The 27,760-nt window shown below is 39.4% G+C and overlaps 1 protein-coding gene across 1 annotated transcript in view; it reads left to right on the forward strand.

Annotated features, from left to right (window-relative positions):
* The window catches only part of LOC116463154 (nesprin-1-like), a 532,795-nt gene that overhangs the window by 338,569 nt on the left and 166,466 nt on the right, over positions 1 to 27,760 (forward strand). Inside the window, exons 90-96 of the mRNA XM_058434482.1 lie at positions 4,118 to 4,289; positions 4,414 to 4,643; positions 5,728 to 5,868; positions 12,372 to 12,539; positions 12,750 to 12,911; positions 22,398 to 22,592; positions 24,579 to 24,752. Coding sequence (XP_058290465.1) covers positions 4,118 to 4,289; positions 4,414 to 4,643; positions 5,728 to 5,868; positions 12,372 to 12,539; positions 12,750 to 12,911; positions 22,398 to 22,592; positions 24,579 to 24,752 — 1,242 coding nt within the window. The remainder of the gene's footprint in view (positions 1 to 4,117; positions 4,290 to 4,413; positions 4,644 to 5,727; positions 5,869 to 12,371; positions 12,540 to 12,749; positions 12,912 to 22,397; positions 22,593 to 24,578; positions 24,753 to 27,760) is intronic.

Here is a 27,760-nt window from a genome sequence, read left to right on the forward strand (position 1 = left end):
TATATATATATATATATATATATATATTTTTTTTTTTTAGATGGGGTCTCGCTCTGTTGCCCAGGCTGGAGTGCAGTGGTGCAACCTTAGCTCACTGCAACCTCCACCTCCCGGGTTCAAGCGATTCTCCTGCCTCAGCCTCCCGAGTAGCTGGGATTACAGGCGCGCACCACCACGCCCTGATAATTTTTGTATTTTCAGTAGAGACGGGGTTTCACCATGTTGGCCAGGCTGGTATCGAACTCCTGACCTCAAGTGATCCACCTTTCTTGGCCTCCCAAAGTGTTGAGATTACAGGCGTGAGCCACCACGACTGGCTGGGGTAAGGATTTTTTTAAAATCATCTTTATTTTACTGACAAAAAAACTGAACTTAGAAAAAAGTGGCTTCCTGAGCTCCCAAATCTAGTAACTGATTGAAATTAGACTCAATCTCAGTATCTTTGTCTCCAAATTCTGTGATTTTTCTTCCACTGTAACAGAAACTATCTAGGCTACTTAATTAAACAAAAGAGAATAATGAAGTCCCAGGAAAATAAATGAGTCCCCCAAGGTCACAGAGTGAACTCAGCTCAGTCAGCAGTGGACTATGTCTTCCTGACTCTTGGTCCAGTGAGCTGTTTATTTTGTCACATTTTCTTCCACAGTTCTGAACATCCATGTTACGTTTGTTAGTTTTAAACCAACTGTGACTTAGAACACATTTTCATGTAAAAAATGATGCAGTCCTGTGTGAGCTTCATTGTATGTATCAAACAAACACAGGAAGGAAAGTGCTGAGTGGAGAAAGCTTAACTGATGATAACATACAAATTGGGAAGAGAGTTTCTTCCTGTATTTTCTGTCTTGTTTTAATTGAATTTCAATCTTATGGTGAATCTAGTTTTCTTACAAATAACTTTAAAAATAACTGATCATTGATTTATGCCTAAGGAATTCAAACTTTTAAAAATAATTTTTCGGCCAGGTGCGGTGTCTCACACTTGTAATCCCAGTAATTTTTGGAGGCCAAGGTGGGCGGATCACAAGGTCAGGAGTTTGAGACCAGCCTGGCCAATGTGGTGAAACCCCGTCTCTACTAAAAATACAAAAATTAGCCTGGGTGGTGACGGTGTCTGTAGTCTCAGCTACTCGGGAGGTTGTGGCAGGAGAATCACTTGAACCTGGGAGGTGGAGGTTGCAGTGAGCCACGATTGCGCCACTGCACTCCAGCCTGGGCAACAGAGTGAGACTCTGTCTCAAAAAATAATAATAATAATATTTTTTCAAAAGTTGCATTTAATTTGAAAAAAAATCATCCTGTCACTTTTAAATCATAGGAGAGGACACTCACACCTCTTTTCTTTCCACCTGATGCGGAAAGCCTGCTCCTGAATACCGGAGACTAGCCACAGAGGGCTGCTTGTCTTCCAGTGGCCACTCTACCTGAAATTCCTACCTTTATAAACATTTTCAGAAATTTTATAAGGAGAATGGGTAACATTAAACCAAGTGTTCCATTTTATTTTAGTGAATTTGACCACAGCTTGAATAACCAACCCTCGAAGGTAATGAGATTACAAGAGGTTTACACTTACAGAAGTAAGTCGTAGAGTACTATTTCTCAGTGGAAGTCACATGCATTGGAGTCACATGGGCTAATTATGAAATGCAGACTCTCATACACCTAGTAAATCAAAACCTTTGAAAGTGATGACCAGAGTTGCATTTTTTAAAGAAACAATCCAAATGAGTTTTGTGGACAATAAGGTTGAGAATTGCGGCTTAAGAAATGGTCACTTGCTGTCAGTGTGGGCACATCTTTGCAGGATACTGCAGCAGGGAGCTGTGCCCAGCCATGTGATTATAAAGGGTGGAAGGCCTAATTCTAACTCCGTCTATTTCATAAAGATTCCTCAAATTGCCGGGCACGGTGGCTCACGCCTGTAATCTCAGCACTTTGGGAGGCCAAAGCAGGCAAATCACTTGAGATCAGGAGTTCCAGACCAGCTTGGCCAACATGTCTCTACTAAAAATACAAAAATTAGCTGGGCATGGTGGTGCATGCCTATAATTCCAGCTACTTGGGAGGCTGAGGCAAGAGAATGGCTTGAACTCAGGATATGGAGGTTGCAGTGAGCCGAGATTGCACCACTGCACTCCAGCCTGGGTGACAGAGCGAGACTCCGTCTCAAAAATAAAAAAAAATAAAATAATAAAAAAGATTCCTTAAATTTTTTGTGCAATGGCAAACTATTGTGCAAAAGCTTGGTGACTTGAAATTCAAAGAGTCCAGTTATCTGCTAGAGCTCTTTTCTAGTATTAACTAGTTACAGTAAATGTCAATTATTGAGTACCCATGTCCTGGCCACTAGACGAGATATAGTAAATAGCTATTCAATCACTGTTTTTAAAAATCCTATTAGGTTTAATTAACTGCATCCCCAGAGGTAAAGAAGCAATGATTTCTACTTTTTAAATCCTTGTTTTAACAATTCCTATACTATTAGGAGTCAAGAAGACTGCCTGCTGGCTGAGTTCTGCTGGACTGTTTTCCCTCCACTCAGCTTCAGTTGGGCAGGAGGAAACAAACAAAACAACAATAATAACAAAATGTATGTATGTGTGTGTGTGTGTGTGCATGTGCATGCGTGTGTTTTGCATACAGTCAGCCCTCCATATCCATAGGTGCTGCATCCATGAATTCAACCAAGCATGGATGGAAAATATTTGAGGAGCAAAAAGGATGGTTGCATCTCTACATGTGGATCTTCTTTTCTTGTCATTATTCCCTAAATTGTACAGTATAACAACTATTTATAATGCATAGCATCTACATTGTATTAGGTATTATTAGTAATCCAGAGATGATTTAAAGTATTTGGGAAGATGTGCATAGGTTATATGCAAATACTATGCCATTTTACATCAGAAACTGGAATATCTGTGAATTTTGTATCTAAGAGGGTTCCTGGAACCAGTGCCCCTCAGTTACTGAGGGATGACTATGTGTACATATGTGTGTGTGCATGTGTATATGTGTGTGTATATATATGAATGTATGTGTATGTATGTACACAATTATTTTAAAGACATTACAATTTAATATTTTTGTCACAAAGTATGTTCTTTTTTTTTGAGATGGAGTCTCACTCTGTTGCCCAGGCTGGAGTACAGTGGCACAATCTTGGCTCACTGCAACCTCCATCTCCCGGGTTCAAGCAATTTCCGGCTAATTTTTGTATTTTTAGTAGAGACAGGGTTTCACCATGTTGGCCAGGCTGGTCTTGAACTCCTGACCTCAAGTGATCCCCTCGCCTCAGCCTCACAAAGTCCTAGGATTACAGGCATGAGCCACTGCACCTGGCCCACAAAATCTGTTCTATGCATACAATAAATGCCAGCCTCTCAAACAAAGAAGCCAAATAAAAAAATAAAAAGGAATAATAGTTTTGTACTTTTAGGAATCATGTTTTGAAATATGTATTTTCATTTTTTTAAAGATGCAATAAAGTATAATTTTAATATTCGATACTTAAAATATTTAAGCAAGAAAGTAAAACTTTAATATTTTAGAATTACCATACTCCTAAAATGAATCTATAGTTACCTTTTTAAGGGTTATGTGCTATCCAGAATATATTCCAATAAGCTCTTAATAAAATATTTAAAACCTCTATCTCTCATAATATATTTTTTCATTCTTGTCTGCTCAAAAACAAAAACAAATTATTTTTTCAAAATCAAATGAAATTAAAAGACACTAAATCCGAATTGCACTTCAAGTTTAAAGTTCTAGTTAAAGCCTCGGCAACATTTGAGACATGATGAAGTGCGCAAGAGAAAATTTGATGAATATACAAAATTTTATTTGGGGGTCAATCTGCATTAAAAATTCTGATTTCCATATGCAATATCTAGCCTATCTAAAAAAAAAATTCTTAGGGACATAGGAACAGACAGGCTATTGACTGTGTGACCCTATGTAAAATAAATGACTGTCATCTCTGTTGAATGTGCTCAGTAGGGTAAGAGCTGAGCCTTGCATTTTTTTGGTGTGGTTTTAGCCATCACATGACCTAATTTCCATGGCATGAACCATCTGGTAAATTTCAGATGCTTTCTGCTTTTTAAGAAAGTGGTCAGTTCCTAATGTTGCGGAAGTTCATGATTCCATATGGGGCCTCTCGCGATTAGAAACCACTCATTCGGCCTCAACCCCTCTTTTCTCCTTTTGTACCCACGCGGGGACGCGGGCCCGGGCACTTTGGCTGTGCCTGCGCCGCGCCGCGCAGCCCGCGGTCTGGCTCGGTAGCGAGATGCAGGAGGACTCGCCGCCTCCACATCCTGCCTCCCGGGCCCGCGCGGCTCTGTGCGCTCATTGGCCCGCCCTGCAGGAAGATGAACGCTACTACTTCTGTTTCCTTTTGATGCTGCTCTGACACCCCGGTGGGGGAAATGTTTCCTCAGGAGCTGGCGCAGAAAATTAAGGGCTACCAGGAGCAGATCGCTTCTTTGAATTCCAAGTGCAAGATGCTGACGATGAAAGCCAAGCACGCCACCATGCTGCTGACGGTGACCGAGGTCGAGGGGCTGGCGGAAGGGACAGAGGACCTGGATGGGGAGCTCCTCCCCACGCCTTCGGCCCACCCCTCTGTGGTCATGGTAAGGATCCAGTGGGTCCCCGCGGCTTTGCTCTTTGACTGGAACCTGGCGAGTGGCTTTATGTTCCCTCTCCGTGGCTGATTTCAGGGACCAGCCTTCGATCTTGCAGATTCAGAGGGAGGAACAGTTTCCTTAACTCTCTTTGACTACCGTTGGGCCGGGCCAATCTTTGACACTGTAAACAATGACAGTTAAAATGAAACTGTGCTCCAGACAGCTGAATTACTTAACGTGTCAGAGGTCTGCCCTGTGTTTGTTTATAATTTCGCAATAATACTGAGAGTCTCTGAGCTTTAAACATTAATTTATTTGCACAGTGTTTTAGTTGTCTGGGGGATGGGAAATTCATGGCATATATATTTAGTTGTGTTTTCCAGGCTAACTAGCTAACTACATATGTGCATGTACTCTACTGTATAAATGTGTAATACAATTTAGAAGAACAGCTATTATTAGAAAAATATGAAAACAGACCATCTAAAGCTTGGCTTTGGATTAAAATAAATCAACTTTGTTATTTTCTATTCTGCACCACTATTGTCCTATACACTCGACATCTAAAATGCATTGAGTATTTTGCTGACTATAATGTTTTCCAGTGCTGTGTATTTTCCCTCAAATGTGCTGTGCCTCAGGTAATGAGTAACCATACCTGAGCCCATTTGGCAATACAGTACTTTGGGTGCATTTATCTCCCTACCATATTTGAGACTTGAGATGTCCGCGAAAGACCAAGCTTTATTTCGTAGAGCTTTCATCATTTGTATGATTCGTGATTTTTCCAGTTATTTATAAAGCCACAAACTCTCCAAAGAAAGGAAAATAATGAAGTATTTAATCAACAACAAAACTTCAATGTCTTATGCACCCCCATCCCTGATTGTTTTACAAATGATTATTAGCATCATGTTCTCTTGAAGACAGAACTTTTAAATACTAACACAGGATTAATATGTGAATTTGGGTCCCAGTAATTTTAACCTTCGTTTTATAATTAACTCTGTTTTGGTCTATGCCTGAACGGGACTTACGTTAACATAGCTAATTGATTTTCATGTCCTTTGGGCTACATTTTACGTGGCAGATGACTGCAGGTCGCTGTCACACTTTGCTGTCACCGGTCACTGAGGAGTCTGGGGAGGAGGGAACCAACAGTGAGATTTCCTCTCCACCTGCCTGTCGCTCCCCTTCACCTGTGGCTAATACAGATGCTTCTCTTAACCAGGTACCTCCCACTTGGCATTCCTCTAGCAATAATCTCTGGGCAGATGCAGGACTCCATTCTCTGTTTCCATTAGATCGTGGGTGTGAATCTCAGACTTTGTTGCATTTGGTTCCAGGGACACACTATTAGGTGTTATAGTTGCACAAACTATGATTGTCATGTGTCTCAGTATGTCATCTCCTCTCCTGGGCTACAGAAAATGGGATGAACAAAAATTAGGTCATGGGAATGATAGCCCAGAAGGCCCTGTTTTAAGACATTATGGCCTTAGTTTCCAGCAATCATCTGGAATGGGGTTCTGCATCCAACAGAAAATGAAAGATGTGTGTCACCATTGTAAAATAACATGATTCAATGGCTTTATAACATGCATTGAAAATAGTGTTGGCATTTACCAGCTCAGATTTTGAAGACAGGAAACTTCTATTTATTATGTCAGACTTCTTTATCTGCAACTTGTGTACCAATGTAAGGAATGTCTGCCATATTTATACTTGAATGCCTAGTAGATTTGAGTGTTTATCTTTCAATAATCTTAAATTTTATTTTATATAAAATGGGGAAAATAAAATAACCATTTTGTTATAAGAAGCCTTTTACCATGTATTAAATGTAGATAATACTAAATTAAATGTCAAAAAGGTTTTATGTCAAATGTTAGATAGAAATCAAAAAGATGCGTTTATAGTAACCGAAAACTTCTAATGCACGTTAAATAATACTTTTTTAGTGAAGACAACTAAAAAATGTAAACTATCCTATGAAATTATGTTTTTTCAAAGAAGTTGCTATGTATTATTAAGGGAGAAGCATTAAACAGAGCAAATGTTTTATAACCTATATTATAATTCAATTATATTACTTTTATTTTAAAGCAGAAGCATTCAGACTGTCACAGGATTTCTGTGATAAAGAGAATCCCCCCTCATTAAAAAAGGAAAGGAACATCAAGGTGATGAAACCTTTAGTTAATACACTTACACAGTTCTCGTGGTAAAAATCAGGATAGCTCTAGGGAAATTATCAACTCATCCATTCATTCTAGGGAAATTATCAACTCATCCATTCATCGAATACATTCTGACACCTACTCAGCGTGAAACCTTGTGTTGGTTCCTGAGGATGCAGCTGAGAAGGAGTCAGCATGGCCCTACCTGCAAGGCCCTGACAGTCTAGAGAGAAAGGCAGACGTGGGACAGATAATAACAATGTGATCAGAGGAAACTAAAAACAGCAACATAAAAGGAGAAGTTCAGGGATCCGTGGGGAATTTGGGAAAGTGTTCTTCAAATTCTGATTTTAAAATATGTATTACTCATTCTTTGATGATTTGTCCTTCCCTATGGTTACAGATGTTATTAGAGAAATTGAGCTATAGTCGGCTGATTATTATTTAGAAAAAAATTATTCTATTTAATAGGGTTTAGGTTCTCAAATTTTTTGAACTGAATAATAAATACTTATTTGAGACTTTGTGGAAAGAATATACCTTTTCTAAAACTGTAGATCTCCATGCTACTTCTTGCGAAGTGTCAAAGTATACATGAAAGTGCCCTAAAAATGATGAAACATGCAAACATTTCTATTATTATTTCTTGACATTAACCGCAAAGCTTCATCAGATCCTAAAACTCAGTGAGATTGGGCTTTGTTTTAATTCTTCTCCTCTCCCTAGTCACAGGAAAACATCAGTTAAATTGCATTGTTAATCTAAAATACTTACATGTGATGCTGCAAAGTAGGGTAAAATGCCTTTACTTAGATTAAGACAGACAGCTTTACTCTGAGGGAGCTGTTAAAAAGGAAATGTATTATGCCTGGTGTTCATCAAACAAATCAACCCCATCATTGCGGCCACATGTTATTTTTGTATAGCAATGTAAGGTAGAAGACAATGAAAAAATATGACACCATGACCAGTGATGCACTGGATTTATAAAATTCTCTCTTGAAACTGAGGAAGACATGTAGGATCCCCTTAAGTTTCAGTTTTCAGATTAAAAACCCTGAGTTTTGTGCACAGAATGCATACAGCTGTTTCAGGGAGCAGCCAAATAGAACTGCTTTATAAAATCACAGTTGTTAAAAAAAAAAAAAAAAGGTTTTGTGCCTGCTGTTCCTGCAAGTAGATCTCCATTATGTAACTACCTGGTCCCACTCACAGTCAGTGTATTCTGTCTCTGACAGTGGCTATTAGCTAAAATGTAATAACAATTTAGCTTACTTGAAGGTAGAAATACCGAGGCATTCCTAGATTTTGCTGCAGGCTTCTTGATTCCCCTTAGAAGCAAGCCAAGGCTTAGACTCTGCAGAAGAGCTGAGAGAGGAATAGATTTGAAAAGAGGGAGCAAGAGTGTAATGGGAAAGTCGTTGGCCTTCAAGTTAAAAGCTCACACTGAGTTGCAGCTCTTCCTCCTCTAAGCTGAGTGTGCCTGGGAAGTCCCTTGATACCCTCATTTGTAAGTGAGAAGCAATACTACTTAATTCACAACATTGTGAAAATGAAATGTGACATTAATCGTGAAAGTGCTTTTTAAACTAGAAAATGCTGACCAAATAGTAGCTACAGTTGTCCAAATTTATTTCCTTAGGAATCTACTCATAACTCTTAAAACTTAGGCACATAAGCAATGAGAAACATATTTTTAACAGTGACTCCTCACTACATCAACTGTTGACTTTAGTAGTTATTGATAGTACTGATTTATTTTAATTGAATGTATGTACCTCAAATAAATAGAAATCATCTATAAAAGGTGACATATTTTCAAATCCTTTTAAGAAACCAAGAGTTGTCATTCCTATCTGTAGGCATGAGCCATACACACACACACACACACACACACACACACACACACAGAGAGAGAGAGAGAGAGAGAGACTGCCAGAAAAAAATTATTTGCAATAAATTTATTTTATTCTAGCTCTTTTGGGGGCCTTCTGTATTTATAATAGAGTATCTAATGTAAAATGTTTACACCATTTAAAGCCATTCCTGCTTTTCCTTGTGGACAGTAATAGTATTACTTTACATGTATATAAAATAATAGAATTTATAAAAGTGCATTTACAAGCATGATTTATTATGAACATACAGGCCTGCCTGTTACTTGCCAAACACTCCACAACGTGCTCAGGATGAAGACGAAAAGCACCGACCCAGACAGCCCTCAGGGAGCTTACAGTGTATGTGAGGACAGGCAAACGCTTACAAGACGGGGTGGCAGGTGGTGTGGCCGAGGGCAGCACCGTGTTGTGGGAGGGCCTAGAGAAAGCACCTGAACTGGCTGGGGTCAGGCAGAGGTCAAGGATGGCCCCCTTTAGTTTTAAGGGAGGAGCACAGTTAGGCAGTTGAAGTGAGGTTGGGTCGTGTGAGATAAAGACTTTCAGGCAGAGGAAACCACCTGTGGGAAGCTGTGGCGGCGGGAAGCAAAATGGCCCATCAAGGCAGCTGCAAATAGTTTCAGTGTAATTGGAGAAACATTGGAGGAGGAGGAGAGGGGGGAAATGAGACTGAGAGGGCTATGGGAACCACATCATGGAGGCCCTGAATGCCACAGGAAGGAATTTCAGCTTCCTCCAGAAGCTAATATTTAACCACTGAGGGAATGTAATGAGAAGCTGTGTATAGAACTGATACTTCTGGATCAATGTGGACAGGAGAATAGAAGTGTGCAAATTCAGAGCCAGGGGAGCTGTTAGAAACAGAAGTTACACAGTCTCATGCTTGGTCCACCCTGGTGATAAAAATGAGAGAAACAGGCCAGGAGGGACTACAGAGGCCTGGACAGCTCCTGCTCCACCTAAATGAGGCAATGTCTCCTCTGTTAGCATTACTTTGACAAAGACACAGGGCCCAGTGTTACCATACCTTGTGGTTTGCAAAACAAGCTATGAATGTGAATTTTAATGAAATCTCTCTATCTTCATGAAGAGAGATTTTAAACAATTTAAAACATTGTATAAGCCACACTAAATGTGTGCAGGTCACAGGCAGCCCAGAAGCTGCCAGTTTGCAACCTTTGAGTTAGGAAGCTGTTACTGTAATGAGAACTTGAACCAAGGCTGTGGCCGAGATACGCATCGTTAGCACTCCATCCTCCCGTAAGCAGTGGATGTCAAGGGGGAGGAGAAATCAGGAATAAATCCCAAGTTTGTAGCTTAAGTGAGAAGGCATTCTGTGTATTGCAAGATGGATAATACTTCATTGTTTTTTCCTAAATTGGTTCCTTTTGGAAATGGTGACTTTGAAGAGCCTACAGGATATGCATGAACATCTGGATATGTGAGTCTGGAGCTTATCAATTCACCACTATTGGCGAGTGAGTGGAAAATAAACTACAAAAGAGAAAGAGTGAATGACTAGAAAGCTGGTGGGAGAACAGAGAGATTTTTTTGAAAGTGTTTCCAGAAAGGGTTTGTCAGTGCCATTGAATGCTAGAAGTCTGGCAAGGGAAGGGATGAAAATTCATCATTTTTTGTCATAGAGAAGGAGCTGGTGAGAGCAAGCTCTGCAGTCATCAGGATCAAAGCCCAAACTGGAATTTAGAAGTGGATCGAGGGTGAGAAAGTCCCATGAAAATCACCCTTTCAGAAGTTGGATTATGAAATGAAAGGGAGAAAACAAAGAAATGAGGATGGAGCCTGTGTGTGCAAGTGCATTCACGTGTGACGATCCATCACATTGTGAATTACGGACTTTTTAGAAAATGTGATATCCCTCAAGAAAACAAATAAAAGAAACAGTGTGTGTAGGTGTTTTTGGATGGAAGAGAGAAAGTCAACAAAGCCAGAGAGGATGTTAATAGACCAAGGTCCTTGAAAAAGCAGTTTATGGGATTCTCAGAGTCTGTGGGAGAGTCAGGTTTAAGCAGTGAAACTGGCAAGCATAAGATAAAGGTGAGTGTGAATATACACAGACTTCTGAACATTTGAGAAGTTGTAGTATCTCCTTGACAGCTTGGATTGCATGTGTATGTGTGTGTGTGTGTGTGTGTGTGTGTTAGTAACACACACACATGCATATATGACTCTGGATTGAGTCATGTTTGCAGTTTTCCAAGTGGATGAAGTAAAGGTTAAAAGAGTAAGAGAAACAAGAGTCTTGGCAAGAAAGGGGTTTAAGTAACTTTAGACATAACTAAAAGTCCAATTGAGCGATGGCAGCATACAAGGGTGTGGAGGACTGAAGTGGGGTGGGAGTGAGTGAGGATCAATGGATCTAAACCTATTAAGGACATGAAGAGTAATTCACTCAAGACAGTGACAGGGTTAGGAATAAAGAGGAAGCAGTCTCCATGTTCCAATATCATCAATAAATGTTGGGGACTCATCTGGAGACCTCAGGAACAACAACAAAATTGGTAGAATCTGTCACAGCCACTCAAATATTATTTCATATAATCCTCAATCCCACCCAAGGTTGGACCAACGAGCGAACCAGTGTGCAAGATATAAGTTATTTGCTCCAATTATATAGCTACACAAGAGGAGAATTTCGCTAGAATCTCAGCTGTCCCAGTCTGAATTCATTCTACCGCATGACACTGCTACATTTGTTTCTCAGATGGCTGGAGCCTTCTTCAATACTTTTTACCAATACATGATTATCAATAAGACTCAGGTGTTTTAAGCTGACATAATTCCCTTCAACAGTACAACTGCAAAAACAATGAACTTTATAATAGCAATTACTCCCCCAATTAAATTTCTACTGAAATACAGATAAATAACCGTAGAAACAATTAAAAACCATCTTTACTATATCTCTTGATATATCTTTACTATATCTCTTGATAAAGTAAATTTTATCAGTACAAATAAAATATGTAATATTACTTATAATAGATTTAAAAAATTTGAAAGCATGATATTTCATCATTCACTTTGATTTTTTGTGTGTGTTTACTTTAAGGAAATGAATAGAAGAAAACCTTTATATTATTTGTTTCTTAGAGTAGTTGTAACTTCCACATTACATTTTTCTTATTTAATATCAAAATATTTAAATTAATTCTGCAAATAATGAACCCACAAATAGTGGAGATCTGGCTGCATCTGTAGATTTAATTTTATTAAAGTCACGTAGTTTTTTTAATTATTTAAAACTTTAATGAATACATTCGGCAACATTTTAGAAACTAGATCATTAAGATTCTCCTTTTTTGCTATTCTAATCAACCTTTAAATACATATGTACTGCTTAAATCCTTTGTATTTCCATTTAACAAACATAGAATAAGAATGAGTTTTGGCAACTTGAAATACTGGTAAAGTTGTTTTTTGATATATATAAACCCAAATTCTGAAACAATTATAGTGTGCTTTGATACAGTCTTTAAATTTTTCTTGTTACGAGAGTTTACTACTAATTTACTAGTTTGTAGTGCCCCATGAAAGGTGTAGATCTGAAACCTTTCCTTGACATGACCAACAGTACCCAGAGCATATTAATCTAGACTTTGTCTTTTCGTTTAATTCAATACTGTGCTTTGCACTCACAGGACATTGCATATTACCAAGCCTTGTCTGCTGAGAGGTTGCAGACAGATGCTGCAAAAATTCACCCCAGCACATCTGCATCCCAGGAGTTCTATGAACCAGGATTGGAGCCATCCGCTACTGCCAAACTGGGTGATTTGCAGCGTTCTTGGGAAACCTTAAAGAATGTGGTAAGTCTTCAAGGTGGACTAGTTTGTGCCCACCAGACACCAGTAACCTTAGCGATTGTCTTATGAAATACATGCGGAGAGTTTACACATCCAGTCCACAGTTGAATACCCTATGTTGGGCCACAGAGGTAAAGCACTGAAGAAAGAAATGTTGTAATCTGAAAGATAAGGGGCTGGGAAGCATTGGGTAATATCCCTTTTCTGGTGTAGATAAGTGAGAAGCAGCGCACACTCTATGAAGCTTTGGAACGCCAGCAGAAGTACCAGGACTCCCTCCAGTCCATCTCTACGAAGATGGAGGCCATTGAGCTGAAACTCAGTGAGAGCCCAGAGCCCGGCAGGAGTCCAGAAAGCCAGATGGCTGAACATCAGGTACAAATAGCTATGACTTCAGTTTCCTGCTTGATTAAATAAGTTCACTCTTGTGACTGGTTGGCCTGTCAGGCATGTGTTTGAGACAGCCAGGTGCCTTTTTTTTTAAGTTTTTTAACCTTATCAGTTCTTCCAGAATAAACAAGAGTCCTAATGGTGGTCATTTCTGCTACTGATTCAGGGAGGGATCTGAGAAAAAGAGAGAGAGGGAGAGAGAGAGAGAGATTCAGACCTTGAATCTAATTAAAGGAAGCTACACGCATTGATGTTGCTTTTTAACTTTGATTACACAAAATGTGCTTCCTTAGAGTTGCCAGGTTATTTTGATTTTGTTGTGAGCCATTGTTGTAAGAATAAAATATACTCCAAATCTACCTTTTCTGGATATTGTTGTTTTAAGAAACTTAGCTGGGGGTGCCCCTCCATTATCACTTCAGAAAATACGTCTCAGACTTCGTAAGTTCTAAGTCTCATCTTGTGATTGTCCCTGACTTAAATCATTTTTTAAAAGGTTAAACTAGGCAAAATATTAGCTTTACATGAGAAACAGAGATCATTACATTAATCTAACGCAGAAAGATAGGGTTAAAAATGTGTCAATTTAAAATGCATGCTAAGAAACGTTCAGAAATTAAAATCTGGTTAATACTTTGGCAGTCTAATGAGGTGTGCTGTTAAAATTATATTTACTTGGTATAACTGGGGTCTAAGGATACTGAGGCACACATTCTCCTACATATTCATCACTGTGATGTAGGAAAATGCTGCCTGGCTGGGACAAGAACCCAGGAGCGTGTGACAATCCTTCAGAAGGCAGGAGGAAAGAAAGATATTTTTAGATGTTAATTAAGAGCTATGAAAGCATGGCATGGTAAGCATGTTTATCAAAACAGGGTAACTTAACAGCTTTAAGAGTGAAACGTTGTACTTTGTCTTTCTTCTACTTTACATCTTTCTAGTTTTGGAAGCAGGATAACCTTGGAATAGACTGCTTGTTCATATGTGTAGTCAGATAAAGTTCCATTCTTTTGCAACATATATCTTTCAGTATAACATAAAAATGAGAACGTTTCATCTAGAGACAGCATATTGAGAAATAGTGGTTTCAGGTTTTTTACGCTCTTGTGACTTCTGAAGATAGAGATCAAAGTGCATAGCGTCCATTTTTAGGCCTTATTTTGGTAAAGAACTATCTTCTGTAGGTCTTTCTCCTATCCCACAGTCACCCACCCTTAGCCACATTTGCAGAGGGTGCTATGAAAGCACGAAATGAGAATTAACCCTTGTTATCCAAGACCAGACCAATCAGGAGGACAGTCAGGGGCTTGGGGGACTATTCCAATGCCATTTACTTCTGAGCTTCCCCCATTTTATCACTAGACTGCTAGTCTCCCAAACCCCTCTCCTATCTAAAGGGGCCTCAGTGTCTCCCGGTTCTCTTTAGCTGCTACTTCAGTTTTCTGTTGCCAGTGGCCACCTCTTTGTCATCTGAAGGGGTGTCCCTGTTGCTCCAGTGTGCTCCCTGGGGCTCCTAGGTCTTCCTTGCTCCTGCGGTTCTGTCTGTCCAGCTGTTCCCTGCACCTCTGCTTCACTGTACTGGAAGGAGCGAGAGAGCTTCCTTCACGTTGAGTACGTGCTCCTCAGGCCAACCTTGATGGCTGTTCTGTAGGAGGGCCCGTTCTTTAAGCATTCAAAAGGAATATTGTGTAAATTATGCAAGGGCTAGATTAGAGTACATTTGAGGGTTGCTCACTCAGATCATCAGATGCCGATGTTACAGAAAGTTTAAGTAGTTTGACCCTCTTTCCAGCTTCAGGACATCTCCACCTTTGTTCAAGCCCCCTATTCTTGTGGCCCAGGGGGCTGCCCACAATTGCCAAAGACCCATCACTGGCTCCCACAATATTTAGGAGCTGCATGAAAACAGGATCCTGGTGGCCTTCTCTGCCCTTCCAGAGTTCCTAAGTGAGAATGCAAGTCAGCTTCCAATCAGCACCACCACCCTGTTGCTCAGGCATTAGGATGAAAACACAATAAACTGAATGTGGGGCAAAGTGATGATTCTGTTCAAGGGATTTAATGGAGACAACTCAAAATTGCACATTAATTCTGAGAATTATAAATTAGAAGTGAATCTGTTACTTTTCTTGTCATTAAGGCCAACCACATGACTTTTTTTCCCTTTCTAAGTTGGTAGTAGTTGTACTAGCCATCACAGCAGTAAGGAGGTACAACTAATTTAATGAAGATTACCAGTCATTGGGGCTTAATGTTTTATTAAGAGAGAAATATATTAATGTTATATTAATATATTAATATAATTGTATATATTAATATAATTAGAACATATTAATGTTCTAATGGGAGGGAAAGAAAATAGCAATAATGTAGAATTTAGTATAATTTCATGTATCATCACAGATTTCATCTGAGCTATTTTTGCTACCTTTTGCTGTCTGTGCCTAAGTTCTACAAGTTCTGGAACACAGCTGCCTACATGAAAAGCTGGTGGTATCACAGTTTCTAAATTTGTTCTTAGCTTCAGGAATGGTACTTTAAAAATCTCAAGCACTGTTATAGAATTACTATTTCTAAATTTCAACTGAATGGGTGTGAGGAAGTCCAGTATGGTTTTTTATATTTCCTAAAAATTAATAGAAATACTTTAGTTTTTATTTCTTTCCCAACACTCTCTTGGAATTATTCATGTTTTTTTTAAGGAGGTAACCTAATTCCTACATTTTTCCTTTAAAGACTTGTCTAAACTACTGAATTTGTGTGGAATGCTGTGCCTTTCTGGTTATCCTCTCTAAATTGTCTGACAGATTTCTTTTTTTTGAGACAGAGTCTCACTCTGTTGCCCAGGCTGGAATGTAGTGACATGATCTTGGCTCACTGCAACCTCCGCCTCCCAGGTTCAAGTGATTCTCCTGCCTCAGCCTCCCGAGTAGCTGGAATTACAGGTGCTTGCCACCACGCTGGACTAATTTTTGTATTTTTAGTAAAGATGAGGTTTCACCATGTTGGCCAGGCTGGTCTCGAACTCCTGACCTCAGGTGATCCACTTACCTCGGCCTCCCAAAGTGCTGGGATTACAGGTGTGAGCCACCATGCCTGGCTGTCTTACAGATTTCATTTTAAGGTTTAAATGCAGTTCATGAGCTGACTTGTGGCTGTTGTACTGACTGTTAAGCCCTCTGTCATTGCGACCTTATTATCATGGGCATCTGATGCTTTGGGGACATGTGTTGCCACACTAAGCTCAGTGATATATAGGACACAGCTCTGTGGTTATTTTGTTTGTTTTGTTTTTTCATATATGTAACAACTAAAATAGAATGTGAGAAGAACTGTGGTCTCTCATCTGATCTTGGAAGTTAATCAGGGTTGGGCCTGGTTAGTACTTGGATGGGTGACTGCCCAGGAATACCAGGTACTGTAGGCTTAAAAAAAAAAAAAAGGCTGGGTGCGGTAGCTCATGCCTGTAATCCCAGCACTTTGGGAGGCCAAGGCGGGTGGATCACGAGGTCAGGAGATCGCGACCATCCTGGCTAACATGGTGAAACCCCGTCTCTACTAAAAATACAAAAAATTAGCCAGGCATGGTGGTGGGCGCCTGTAGTCCCAGCTACTTGGGAGGCTGAGGCAGGAGAATGACGTGAACCCGGGAGGCAGAACTTGCAGTGAGCCGAGATGGTGCCACCGCATTCCAGCCTGAGCAACAGTGTGAGACTCCATCTCAAAAAATAAATAAATAAATAAATAAATGAAACAGGAAACATTTCAGCCTGGCCAACATGCTGAAACCCCATCTCTACTAAAACTACAAAAATTAGCTGGGCATGGTGGTGCACACCTGTAGTCCCAGCTACTCAGGAGGCTGAGACAGGAGAATTGCTTGAACCTGGAAGGTGGAGGTTACAGCGAGCAGAGATGGCAGCTAGGTGACAGAGCAAGCTTCCATCCCCCCAAAACAAACAAACAAACAAACAAACAAAAAAACTTGTGTTCATGTAGATAGTTCTGAAGGTCACATAACATAAGGTCCGCGTTTCTTTTCACCCTTACTATTAAAGAGTTTTTATGTTAGAGAAGCTCATGGAACTTCTCTAAGCTATGTAAGTGTCATACACATGCCAAGTTTGCAATTACAAATCAGAAACCCAAAAGCATGCATTTCATCTCTTTCTCCTTATCTTGAATCATATATTGTCAGGTAGCTGCTGGCCACCAGCTCTTATACTCAGAGTTATGGGACTGAAGACATATTTGATGGCTGAATTATTTTTAATTGAGGTGAAATTCACATAGCATAAAATTAACCATTTTAAATTGTACAATTTAGTGGTATTAGTACATTTACAATGTTGTACAACCACTGTCTCTCTCTGGTTCCAAAACATTTTTACAACCCCAAAAGAAAATCTCATGACCCCTGAGCCTGGCTGCTAGATCTTGAAGTTAAAAACTCTAGCTACCTTCCAAAAATGTCCACTCATCTTTAAGAGTAAACTCAAGCATGAGTGGAGAGGACTGCTTCTAACAAGATTTAAGTGAGTCTGGGCACAGTGGCTCACACCTGTAATCCCAGCACTTTGGGAGGCCAAGGCGGGTGGATCACTTGAGGTCAGGAGTTCAAGACCAGCCTGGCCAACATGGTGAACCCTTGTCTCTACTGAAAATACAAAAATTAGCTGGGCATGGTGGTGCAGCCTGTAGTCCCAGCTACTTGAGAGGCTAAGGCAGAAGAATTGCTTGAACTCAGGGGGCGGAGGTTGCAGTGAGCTGAGATCGTGCCGCTGCACTCCAGCCTGGGCGACAGAGCGAGACTGTCTCCCAAAAAAATTAAAAAAAGATTTAAGTGAACAATTCCAGATTTTCCTAATTCCTTTATTACTGACTGCAGAACATTCAGAGAGCTATTTTAGAACATTGTGAGTTTTAAATGGAAGCTGATACCTTCAGTGCACACCTGGTTGGTCAAATCCACTGAGATTTAATGAGGTAGTGCTGGTGAGAGTTAACAACACATCAAACAGAAAACAGAAATATGCTTGTGAGCTACAGTTAGTGGAAAGTAGGTTAAATGAGATCTAACAAGGACTTTGAGGAGACAGAGTCTGAAAATTTGGAATGGCAACAGGAGTGGGTAGGAGGCACTATAAATGTAAATGTGTGTGGAAAGGCACAGAAGAGAGGATGAGAATGAACACAGTGTGAAATTGTTAGGAGGCTCTTCTTGCTTGTACAGAAGGATCAGTGTAAAAAAAAAAAAAAAAAACAAAGACATAATAAGATCCATCTAATTATGGAGGAGCATTTAAAATCAGACCAAACGTAGATTTTATACCTTTAGCATTCAGGCACAAAACATTATTATGAAATAATAGAAAATAATTTACTGAATGGGAGTTTTTGAATGTATAATACTTTGAATGTATAAAAAATACTTTGAATATATAATAAACAATATCAGTCTGTAAATTCATTGCAATCACATTTTAAAAATTGCAGCAAGTTTTTTGGTGGAGGTTGACAAGCTAATTCTTTTTTTTTTTTTTTTGAGACGGAGTCTCCCTCTGTCGCCCGGGCTGGAGTGCAGTGGCGCGATCTCGGCTCACTGCAAGCTCCGCCTCCCGGGTTCACGCCATTCTCCTACCTCAGCCTCTCCGAGTAGCTGGGACTACAGGCGCCCGCCACCACGCCCGGCTAATTTTTTTGTATTTTTAGTAGAGACGGGGTTTCACCGTGGTCTCGATCTCCTGACCTCGTGATCCGCCCGCCTCGGCCTCCCAAAGTGCTGGGATTACAAGCGTGAGCCACCGCGCCCGGCCGACAAGCTAATTCTAAAGCATACTGCAGGCTAGGTGCGGTGGCTCATGCCTATAATCCCAGCACTTTGGGAGGCTGAAGTGGGCAGATCACTTGAGCTTAGGAATTAAAGACCAGCCTGGCGAACGTGGTGAAACCACGTCTCTACTAAAAATACAAAAATTAGCTGGATGTGGTGGTGCATGCCTATAATCCCAGCTACTCTGGAGGCTGAGGCAGGAGAATCACTTGAACCCGGGAGGCAGAGATTGCAGTGAGCCGAGATCTCGCCACTGACTCCAGCATGAGCAACAGGGTGAGACTCTGTCTCAAAAATAGTAATAATAATAATAATAATAAAGTATACTGCAAATGTGTGGGAAAATATATATTAAAAAATGCCAGAAGTAAAGAATAACCAGGACAGTCTTGAAAAAGATTAATAAAGTTGAAAGCTATATCCTACCAGATAGGGAGATTTATAAAACTACAATAATTAAGATTGTGTGGTATTTGCACAAACAGCCAAATGGGTTGATGGAACAGAATTCGAGCCCAGAGCATAATCACATTTATACAGACACTTGACTTGTGGCAAAGATTACACTGCAAAACAATGGGTGAAAAAAAAGAAGAATTTTCACCTCTTTCTACACTGGACATGAAAATTAAGTTTATGTGGTTTGTAGATCTAAATGTGAAGTTATTACCAAAAAAAAAAGTTTGAAAATAATACTTTAAAATGTCTGTGGTGAATGATCTTTTTAAAAAACATTCTAATCCATCACAGATGGATACTTTAGTAAAATTAAATCAAATGCTGCTTGGATGTCATAACTGTCAAATTACTATAAAAGTTTCTTAGCACTTGCTCTCAATATGTTTATCTCATCATAAGCCAGTAACAAACATTGTGCAGACTGTTATTATTCCGTGGACCATGCTTTGAGTAGCATTCTTACAGAAGATAACCTATGAGAATGTATTCTATTTATGACCTTGGGTTAGGCAAAAGATTTCCTATATAGTACACCAAAAGCCCTAACAATAAAGGAAAATATTCATTCTATTAGACCATGATAAAATTAAGAACTTCTTTCTATCAACAGATAATTATTAAGGAAGTCTTTTCCCATTAAGGGAAAACCGTGCCTCAAAGTGGGAGCAGATTATTTGCTGTATGCAGAACCAAAAGAAACACAGGCAACTCCATACATCAGTAAGAAAAGGAACAACTCTAGTGGAAAATGGGCAAAAGATTTTTAGCAGGCAGTCACAAAAGACAATCTCATTAATCATCGGGGAAATGGAAATTAAAATTACAATGAGATTCCACTATTAAACCCACTAGAAAAACTTAAAGTGAAAACAATTCACAGCCAGGTTACTGTGGAATATGATATAATGATAAAAATGGGTTAACTCTTTCTACATGCAACAAAATGAATGACTCTCACAATCATGAAAGAAGCCAGACACAGAGCAGTGCATCGTGTATGATTCCATTTCTATAAAGCTCAAATAAGGGCCAAAGTCCTCTGATATTTACAAGTTAACACAGTGGTGATTTTTGAGGACAGCAGTAGCAAGAAGGAGGAGGTCAAAAGAGCTTATAGAATCCTGGAAATGTTCCATTTCTTGATCTGGGTAGCAGCAGCATGGATATATATAGTTGGTGTGCTTATAATCTGTTCACTTTTCTAGATGTGTATAATATTATTAGTTTATTTAAAAATTAATTGTCATGATGATATTTGATATTAGGAAAAAATAAGGGGTTTTTGCTGTTTAACATTGTGAGAGCCCACTCTGAGGAGGCACTGTGCTTGCAGTGAAGCCTCCAGTCCTGTGGAAAAGATAGGAATTATGCAAATAAGGACACGTTGGAAACTATGAAATGCTGGCAAATATAAAGCCTATGTTACTTTACTTGAAATCATAGTTGCCGCTCTGGTGGTAGAGCCTGTTTTTCCAACTTCATTGAAATCCTAAATAAAAATTTCTCCTGTGAAGATTCCATCTAAAGAGCAAGTCATAAAATACCCCAAAAAAAGAGAAATAAAATCAATTATGATAGACAGGAAAACAGGGTGCTATGAGAGAGAATGATGGAGATTTTCTTAGGATTGGGTGGTCATGAAAGGCCTCTCTGAAGATATGACAATTAACCTAAGAGCAAAGGATGAATAGAGCCATCTCACACAGAGCGGGAAGAGTTTTCCGCGTTGAGGGAACAGCGTGTTCAAAGGCCCTGAGGCTAGGAAGTGACTGAAGTGGGGCCCTGGAGTGGCTGAAGAAGGCAGGAGTATGGTGAGCAAGAAGGGAGCATGGCACACGAGGCAGGAAGAGTGAGACTACACGAGTGTAGTAACAAGTTTGATTTATTTCACAGCAAGAATCCAGTACATATTTTAAAGCAGGGGAGTGAGAGGACCTAATTGATATTTTCAAAAGGTTGCTATAATTGCTTCATTTAGACTGGACTGGAGGAACAAGAGTGTAAGCAGATAGACTCATCAGTAGACCATTATATAGCAACTCAGTCGAGAGAGGAAGTTGACTTTGGCTTCAAGTGGGGGCAGTGGGGATATTCAGATATACAAGATACATTTTTGAGATAAAAGCCATTGGACTGGGTGATAGATTGGATCTGGTGAGTGAAGGACAGGAAGGTGTGAAGAGTGACTCCCAAGTCCCCAGCTTGAGCCATAATGAGAGGTGGTGGAAGACAGGCGGGGAAGCAGGTTTAGACTTAACACTATGCAGACACCCGTGAACTAGGTAAGTTGAACACACAGCCTGAAACCTAGGGCAGGTGTCTGGGTTAGGGATGTACCTTTGGAAGGGCTCAGGATTAGAAAGCATTTGAAGTCTTGGGAATGGAAGTCATCACCTGGGCGAGACCCTTTTTCTTTAGAGTTTGGTAAATGAGAAAATTGAGTAGTGTGACGACATAGAAAGAGGTTACAGGTTTCTCCCATCCTGTGTTCAATGCTGTTTCAGATTTGGGGAAAGCAATAGGTTAATGTGGGAAAATCATGTTGAGGAAGAAAGTAGTACATTTTATTTTCAACATTGTATTGGAGACTCTTAGAAATGATTGAGAAATGCGGTGGCTCGTGCCTGTGATCCAGGCTGGAGGATTCCCTGAGGCCAGGAGTTTGAGACCAGCCTGGGCAACATAGCAAGATCCTGTCTTTACAAAAAGTAAAAAAAAAAAAAAAAAAAAAAATTAGCCAGGTGTGGTAGCACACACCTGTAGTCCCAGCTTCAAGCAGGAGGGTCGCTTGAGCCCAGGAGTTCAAGATTACAGTGAGCTGTGATCATACCACTGCACTCTGGCCTGAGTGACAGAGTGAGACTCTGTCTCTAAAAAATAAAAAATAAGTTCATATTACAGATGATCCTTGTATTACAGATGATCCTACTGAAAACTAGAAGGATTAATTAAGTTGTTCAAACTCACTTTGGTTAGTGATACATACATAAAATCAGAAAAGTCCTGGCCTTTCATTTAGAAACGTAGGTGAGTAGGCCCCTATTTGTTGATTGATTAATGATTCCCAGGTGAAATATCTTCCGCTAATCCCAATGGATGTGAGACTCAGCTAGTGCTAATGATCCCTCAGTGAAGAAAATGAATACATGAGTGTGATTCCACAGTCTTTCCTCCAGGCATTGATGGATGAGATTCTCATGCTCCAGGATGAAATCAACGAGCTCCAGTCCTCTCTCGCAGAGGAGCTGGTATCCGAGTCTTGTGAGGCCGACCCCGCGGAGCAGCTGGCCTTGCAGTCCACGCTCACTGTCTTAGCCGAGCGAATGTCCACCATCAGGATGAAAGCCTCAGGGAAACGGCAGCTTTTGGAGGTAACCAATAACTCTAAAGTGGCCTCCTCACTTCTGAGTTAACTTTTAATGTTGTGTTACCAAGTATGGGGGTTACTTATGTATTTACATTTTCATTGCTTCCCTCTCCTAAGCTGGGATTGTGTTTCAAGAATGGTCTCCACGGCCGGGAGGGGTGGCTCACACCTGTAATCCCAGCACTTCGGGAGGCTGAGGCAGGTGGATCACGAGGTCAGGAGTTTGAGACCAGCCTGGCCAACATAGTGAAACCCTGTCGCTACTAAAAATACAAAAATGAGCCAGACATGGTGGCATGTGCCTGTAGTCCCAGCTGCTTGGGAGGCTGAGGCAGGAGAATCACTTGAGCCCGGGAGGCAGAGGTTGTGGTGAGCCAAGATTGCGCCACTGCACTCCAGCCTGGGCAACAAAGTGAGACTCTGTCTCAAAAACAAACAAACAAAGAAAACAAAACGGTCTCCCGAATAGAGTACAGTCAGTGTGTAGCCATGAATACGTCCTTTGACCCCTTTCTGACTCATTTCAGGCGTGAAATATTGAGAATGTGGAAAGCAAATTCTTGGTAGACATGAGCCGTGTGAAGAATAATTGTAGAGAGTTTGCATAATGGTTTGCTATGTTTACATGACAGCATTTGATGGATGATATTACTAATACTATAAAGAATAAATCCTACTTAGTCACTGTTAGCCAATTCAGGCATAGTAATTCATGAAAATACTCTTGCAGTTCTGGTTCCCACGTTTACTTAATTTAAATATTATTTAATATAGAGACAAATTTGGGCAGCAGTAATATCTGTGTTAAAAATCAGCTATCTTCCTTTTTTATTTGTTCTCTCATAAATTCTTGGCCCTAAGCTTCTAGGCTACTCATATTGTTGCTCCTATAATTTGGTTAGACTGGAGGCTCCCTAAAGACCTTTATAGTATTTATCATCTTGTATCTCTTAGCAGCTTCTCTGGCACATAATTGGTTCTCAATACATTTCTTATTATATGAACTGAATATTATTTTATTTAGCTGCTAATTACACCATAATGCAATTAACCATGACCCTGTTGTTGGGTGTGTGGTCTCTCTCTAGTTGTACCTATTATATGGTTAGTCAAATAATATATTATATATTAGATTTGTGCAAAAGTAACAGCAAAAACCACAATTACTTTTGCACCAACCTAATACTTCTTATATTAGAGGAATTTAAAGCCAATGTGTCTGCCCTACTTATTAATTTCCATTTTAAATGGTTTAGTAAACTTAATTTTTAAATAATGAATTATTCATAAAATAATTCTTAAAATAAAGTATTTAGAGTATTTTAAAAGTTAACTTTTAATTCATTTATACTGTCCCCAGTAACTCTATGAAAAACTTGTGGGGGTTTCAAAATGAAGCGATTGACCTGGATTTTTTTTTTAACATGAATTATTTGCAATCATTGAAAAACTCAGAGAGCTAACCTAGAAATTTGGATTTCTGCCTTTACTGGAGATGAAAGTTAACACTGGGCCACCCCTTCCCACAGAGATCAATTGCCTGAAACTGTATGTGGCTGCCGTTTTAGGCAGGCCGCATGTTTTTCAGTTTGCCACAGTCTCCATCACTCCCTACTCTTCCCAGAGATAGAGGTCCGGTGTCTACTGCCATTTACCAACTGCTTGATGCCATTGTTTTGTTCTAATCCTTGGCTGATTTCCATGATTTATATTACCGCCTGGTCCTATAGGTTTGTTATTTGAGAATACCTTGTTCAACTCTAGGTACACATTAGAATCACTAGGGAGTCTTTTTAAAAATACCAATTTTGAGACTCACCCTTGGAAATTCTTTTGTTGTTCTGGGATGTGGCCTAAGCAAAGGAAATTTTTAAAAGTTTTACCAGTGATTCTTATGTACAGCCAGGGCCTGGAACCATTGCTTTGCTGTGTTAAATTCTCAAGATTTTACCTTAGCGTGATCTATGTTACCTTTTACTGAATTCAATAGGAGAAGTTGAATGATCAGCTGGAGGAACAAAGGCAGGAACAGGCCCTGCAGAGGTATCGCTGTGAAGCCGATGAGCTGGACAGCTGGCTCTTGAGTACCAAGGCCACTCTGGACACTGCGCTGAGTCCACCCAAGGAGCCCATGGACATGGAGGCCCAGCTTGTGGACTGCCAGGTACCAAAATGGTCTCAAAGGAATATGTCAACATCATGAAGCACGTTTTTTTAAACTACAGAAAACATACTATAAAAAGGCTTGGTGTGGAAATATGATTTTTCCCAACCCATAGACTTTATATATTTAAAGAATAGAAAAGTAATACATTATAAAAGCTTAAATAAAATCCAAACTTGGACTCACTTTTTGAAAAACATTGACCACAGCATCTCCGGCTTCCTAAAGGTCATGTTTAAAAACTGTAGATACCAAAATACCATAATATCTATATTTAGTACTTATTAAGGAATACAAAGCCAATGGGAAGAATCAGTAGCAGTGAATCAGACTGGAAATAAACACAACAGGAAATATCTCTAGGTGCTCTGTTGCAATTTTGGTTCTAATCCTGATATATTATTCGGAAAACTTTTCCAAGTGTCAGTTTTAGGCAAACAGAGAGACCGAAGATGGGAAGGCTGTCTTTTGGAGCAGAGAATGTGTTTTCCGCCCATGTTAGGGCTCTAGGAATTACTGTGAGGAGTAATTGCATTAAAGTCTTTATTCTAATACTATTTTCTTACCTCTTTATTATGGAATTTTTCAAAAATGCATATAAGTATAAAGAACAGATAATGAACTCCCATATGCTTGTCATCAGACTTCAATGATGATCTTCATATTTGACTTTGCACATGGCTGAAGTATACCTTAAAAGCTTTTTCATTTTATTAATTAGGAAATATCTAGAAAACCCTATCTAGTCTTCAGGGTTAAGTATCAATTTACGCAACTTTATATTCCTTTTATTTGGACTCAGAGGAAATATGTGAAAATCATTACTTAGTGCACACTAACTTTTTTCTTAATTTATGGTACACCATTTTGGCTATTCTTATTTGTGATTTGAGATTCATAATATTGATCATTATCATTCGGATTTTGTAATGCTTTAGGAAACTTATCTATGTTTATTCAAACCACTGTTATTCTCTGCCATGATGATAGAGATTAATTAGCCACGTGCAAGTTTTTCTGTTCTTTATATCTTCTTTCTAATGTTTATTTTTTTAGAAGAAACATCTATTTTTAGCCCATTCCCTTTTAGCACTTGAAGTTACCACCCAAACTAACATTTCGAAGTTATGTTTTATCATACTGCCACCTCTCTCTTCTGGAGATATCTATTTTTATAGTAATGCATAAAGTCCATAAACCAGATAATGTATTTCAAGACCTTTCCAAAGTATTAAAATAGTGTTTTGACCATACTTTAAGACAGGGGTGTTCAATCTTTTGGCTTCCCTGGGCCACATTGGAAGAAGAAGAATTGTCTTGGTCGGTACATAAAATACACTAGCAATAGATGATGAGCTTAAAAAAAAAATTACAAAAAAAGTCATAACATTTTAAGAAAGTTTCTGAATTTGTGTTGGCCAGAAATTTTCTGAATTTGTGTTGGCCACATTCAGAGCTGTCCTGGGCCACATGCGGCCCATGGGCCGTGGGTTGGACAAGCTTACTTTAAGAAACTAGAAACATATTAAATCACACCAGAAAATAGTTTTTAAAAATATAATATTAAATTACTACATTAAATTAATTCAAATTTTAATTAGAATCAATTAAAATCTTATATTTAAGCCAGCTAAAATCTTGTCTATTAAAATCTAATATGAATCCAGTTGCATGATAATTATAACGGTGACTATTACACAGAATTGGAACCACGTGATGACCTTTGTGGGTCTCGGCACTTCATTTTTGTAGGCTGTTTCCCCCATGGAAGTGCTAAAAATTATATTTTCAGTTTTACAATTGCTGTGGTATAAAGACTTACATGATTTGGAATAGATTTGTTGTGATGTATTCCATATTACTATATTCCGTTTTTTTCTTTTGATTTTAAAAGAAATTAAAATCAAACATTTTCTTGGGGCTCTAAAAAGCATCACAGACCCTCAGCACTGTACTTGCTGTGCCTAATGGTAAAATCAACCCTGCACAGAATTATGTTAATTTCTAAACAGTAATCCTCAGGAAATCGTCTTTTAATTCCTATTTTAATAAAAGTTTTACTTTTCCACTTAGTTCTAGATTTTTGGTTTGATGTTATATTCTTTTTTTTTTTTTTTTTTTGAGACAAGGTCTCACTTTGTCACCCAGGCTGGAGAGCAGTGGTGCAACCTCAGCCCACTGCAGCCTTGACTTCCTGGGCTCAAGCGATTCTCCCACCTCAGCCCCCCAGTTGCGGGGAATACAGGCACGTGCCACCATGCCTGGCTTATTTTTTTGTATTTTTTGGAGAGACGGGGTTTTGCCATGTTGCCCAGGCTGGTCTCAAACTCCTGAGCTCAAGCAATCTGCCCTCCTCGGCCTCCCAAAGTGCTGGGATTACAGGTGAGAGCCACAACACCCAGCCTGACTTTATATTCTTAATTTTGATTTTGTATAGGGAAATGAAGTATCTTTTCTCATTAATAAATTACTTTAATATAAATAAGAAAGTACATTTCAAAGGGTGCAGAATTAAAGAATATAAAAACAATGATTTATGAGGAAAGTAAAACATGTTTGCTTTTTTTTTTTTTTAGTCTTTTTTGTTTTTTCTTTTAAGTCTTATATAGGAAGAAGAAAGACTATTTTTCTTTTTTTTTTTTTTTTTTTTTTTGAGACGGAGTCTCGCTCTGTCGCCCAGGCTGGAGTGCAGTGGCGCGATCTCTGCTCACTGCAAGCTCTGCCTCCTGGGTTCACGCCATTCTCCTGCCTCAGCCTCCGGAGTAGCTGGGACTACAGCCGCCCGCCACCGCGCCCGGCTAATTTTTTGTATTTTTAGTAGAGACGGGGTTTCACCATGATCTCGATCTCCTGACCTCGTGATCCGCCTGCCTCGGCCTCCCAAAGTGCTGGGATTACAGGCGTGAGCCACCGCGCCTGGCTATTTTTCTTTTTCTCTAATTTAATCTCTATTTTAGAGGAAAACCCTGTAGCACCAGAGACTTATTCCAGAACATGAAAGTAAAAAT

Source organism: Hylobates moloch, unplaced genomic scaffold (assembly GCF_009828535.3).
Source record: "Hylobates moloch isolate HMO894 unplaced genomic scaffold, HMol_V3 SCAFFOLD_28, whole genome shotgun sequence".
In the NCBI taxonomy this organism is placed as follows: domain Eukaryota; kingdom Metazoa; phylum Chordata; class Mammalia; order Primates; family Hylobatidae; genus Hylobates; species Hylobates moloch.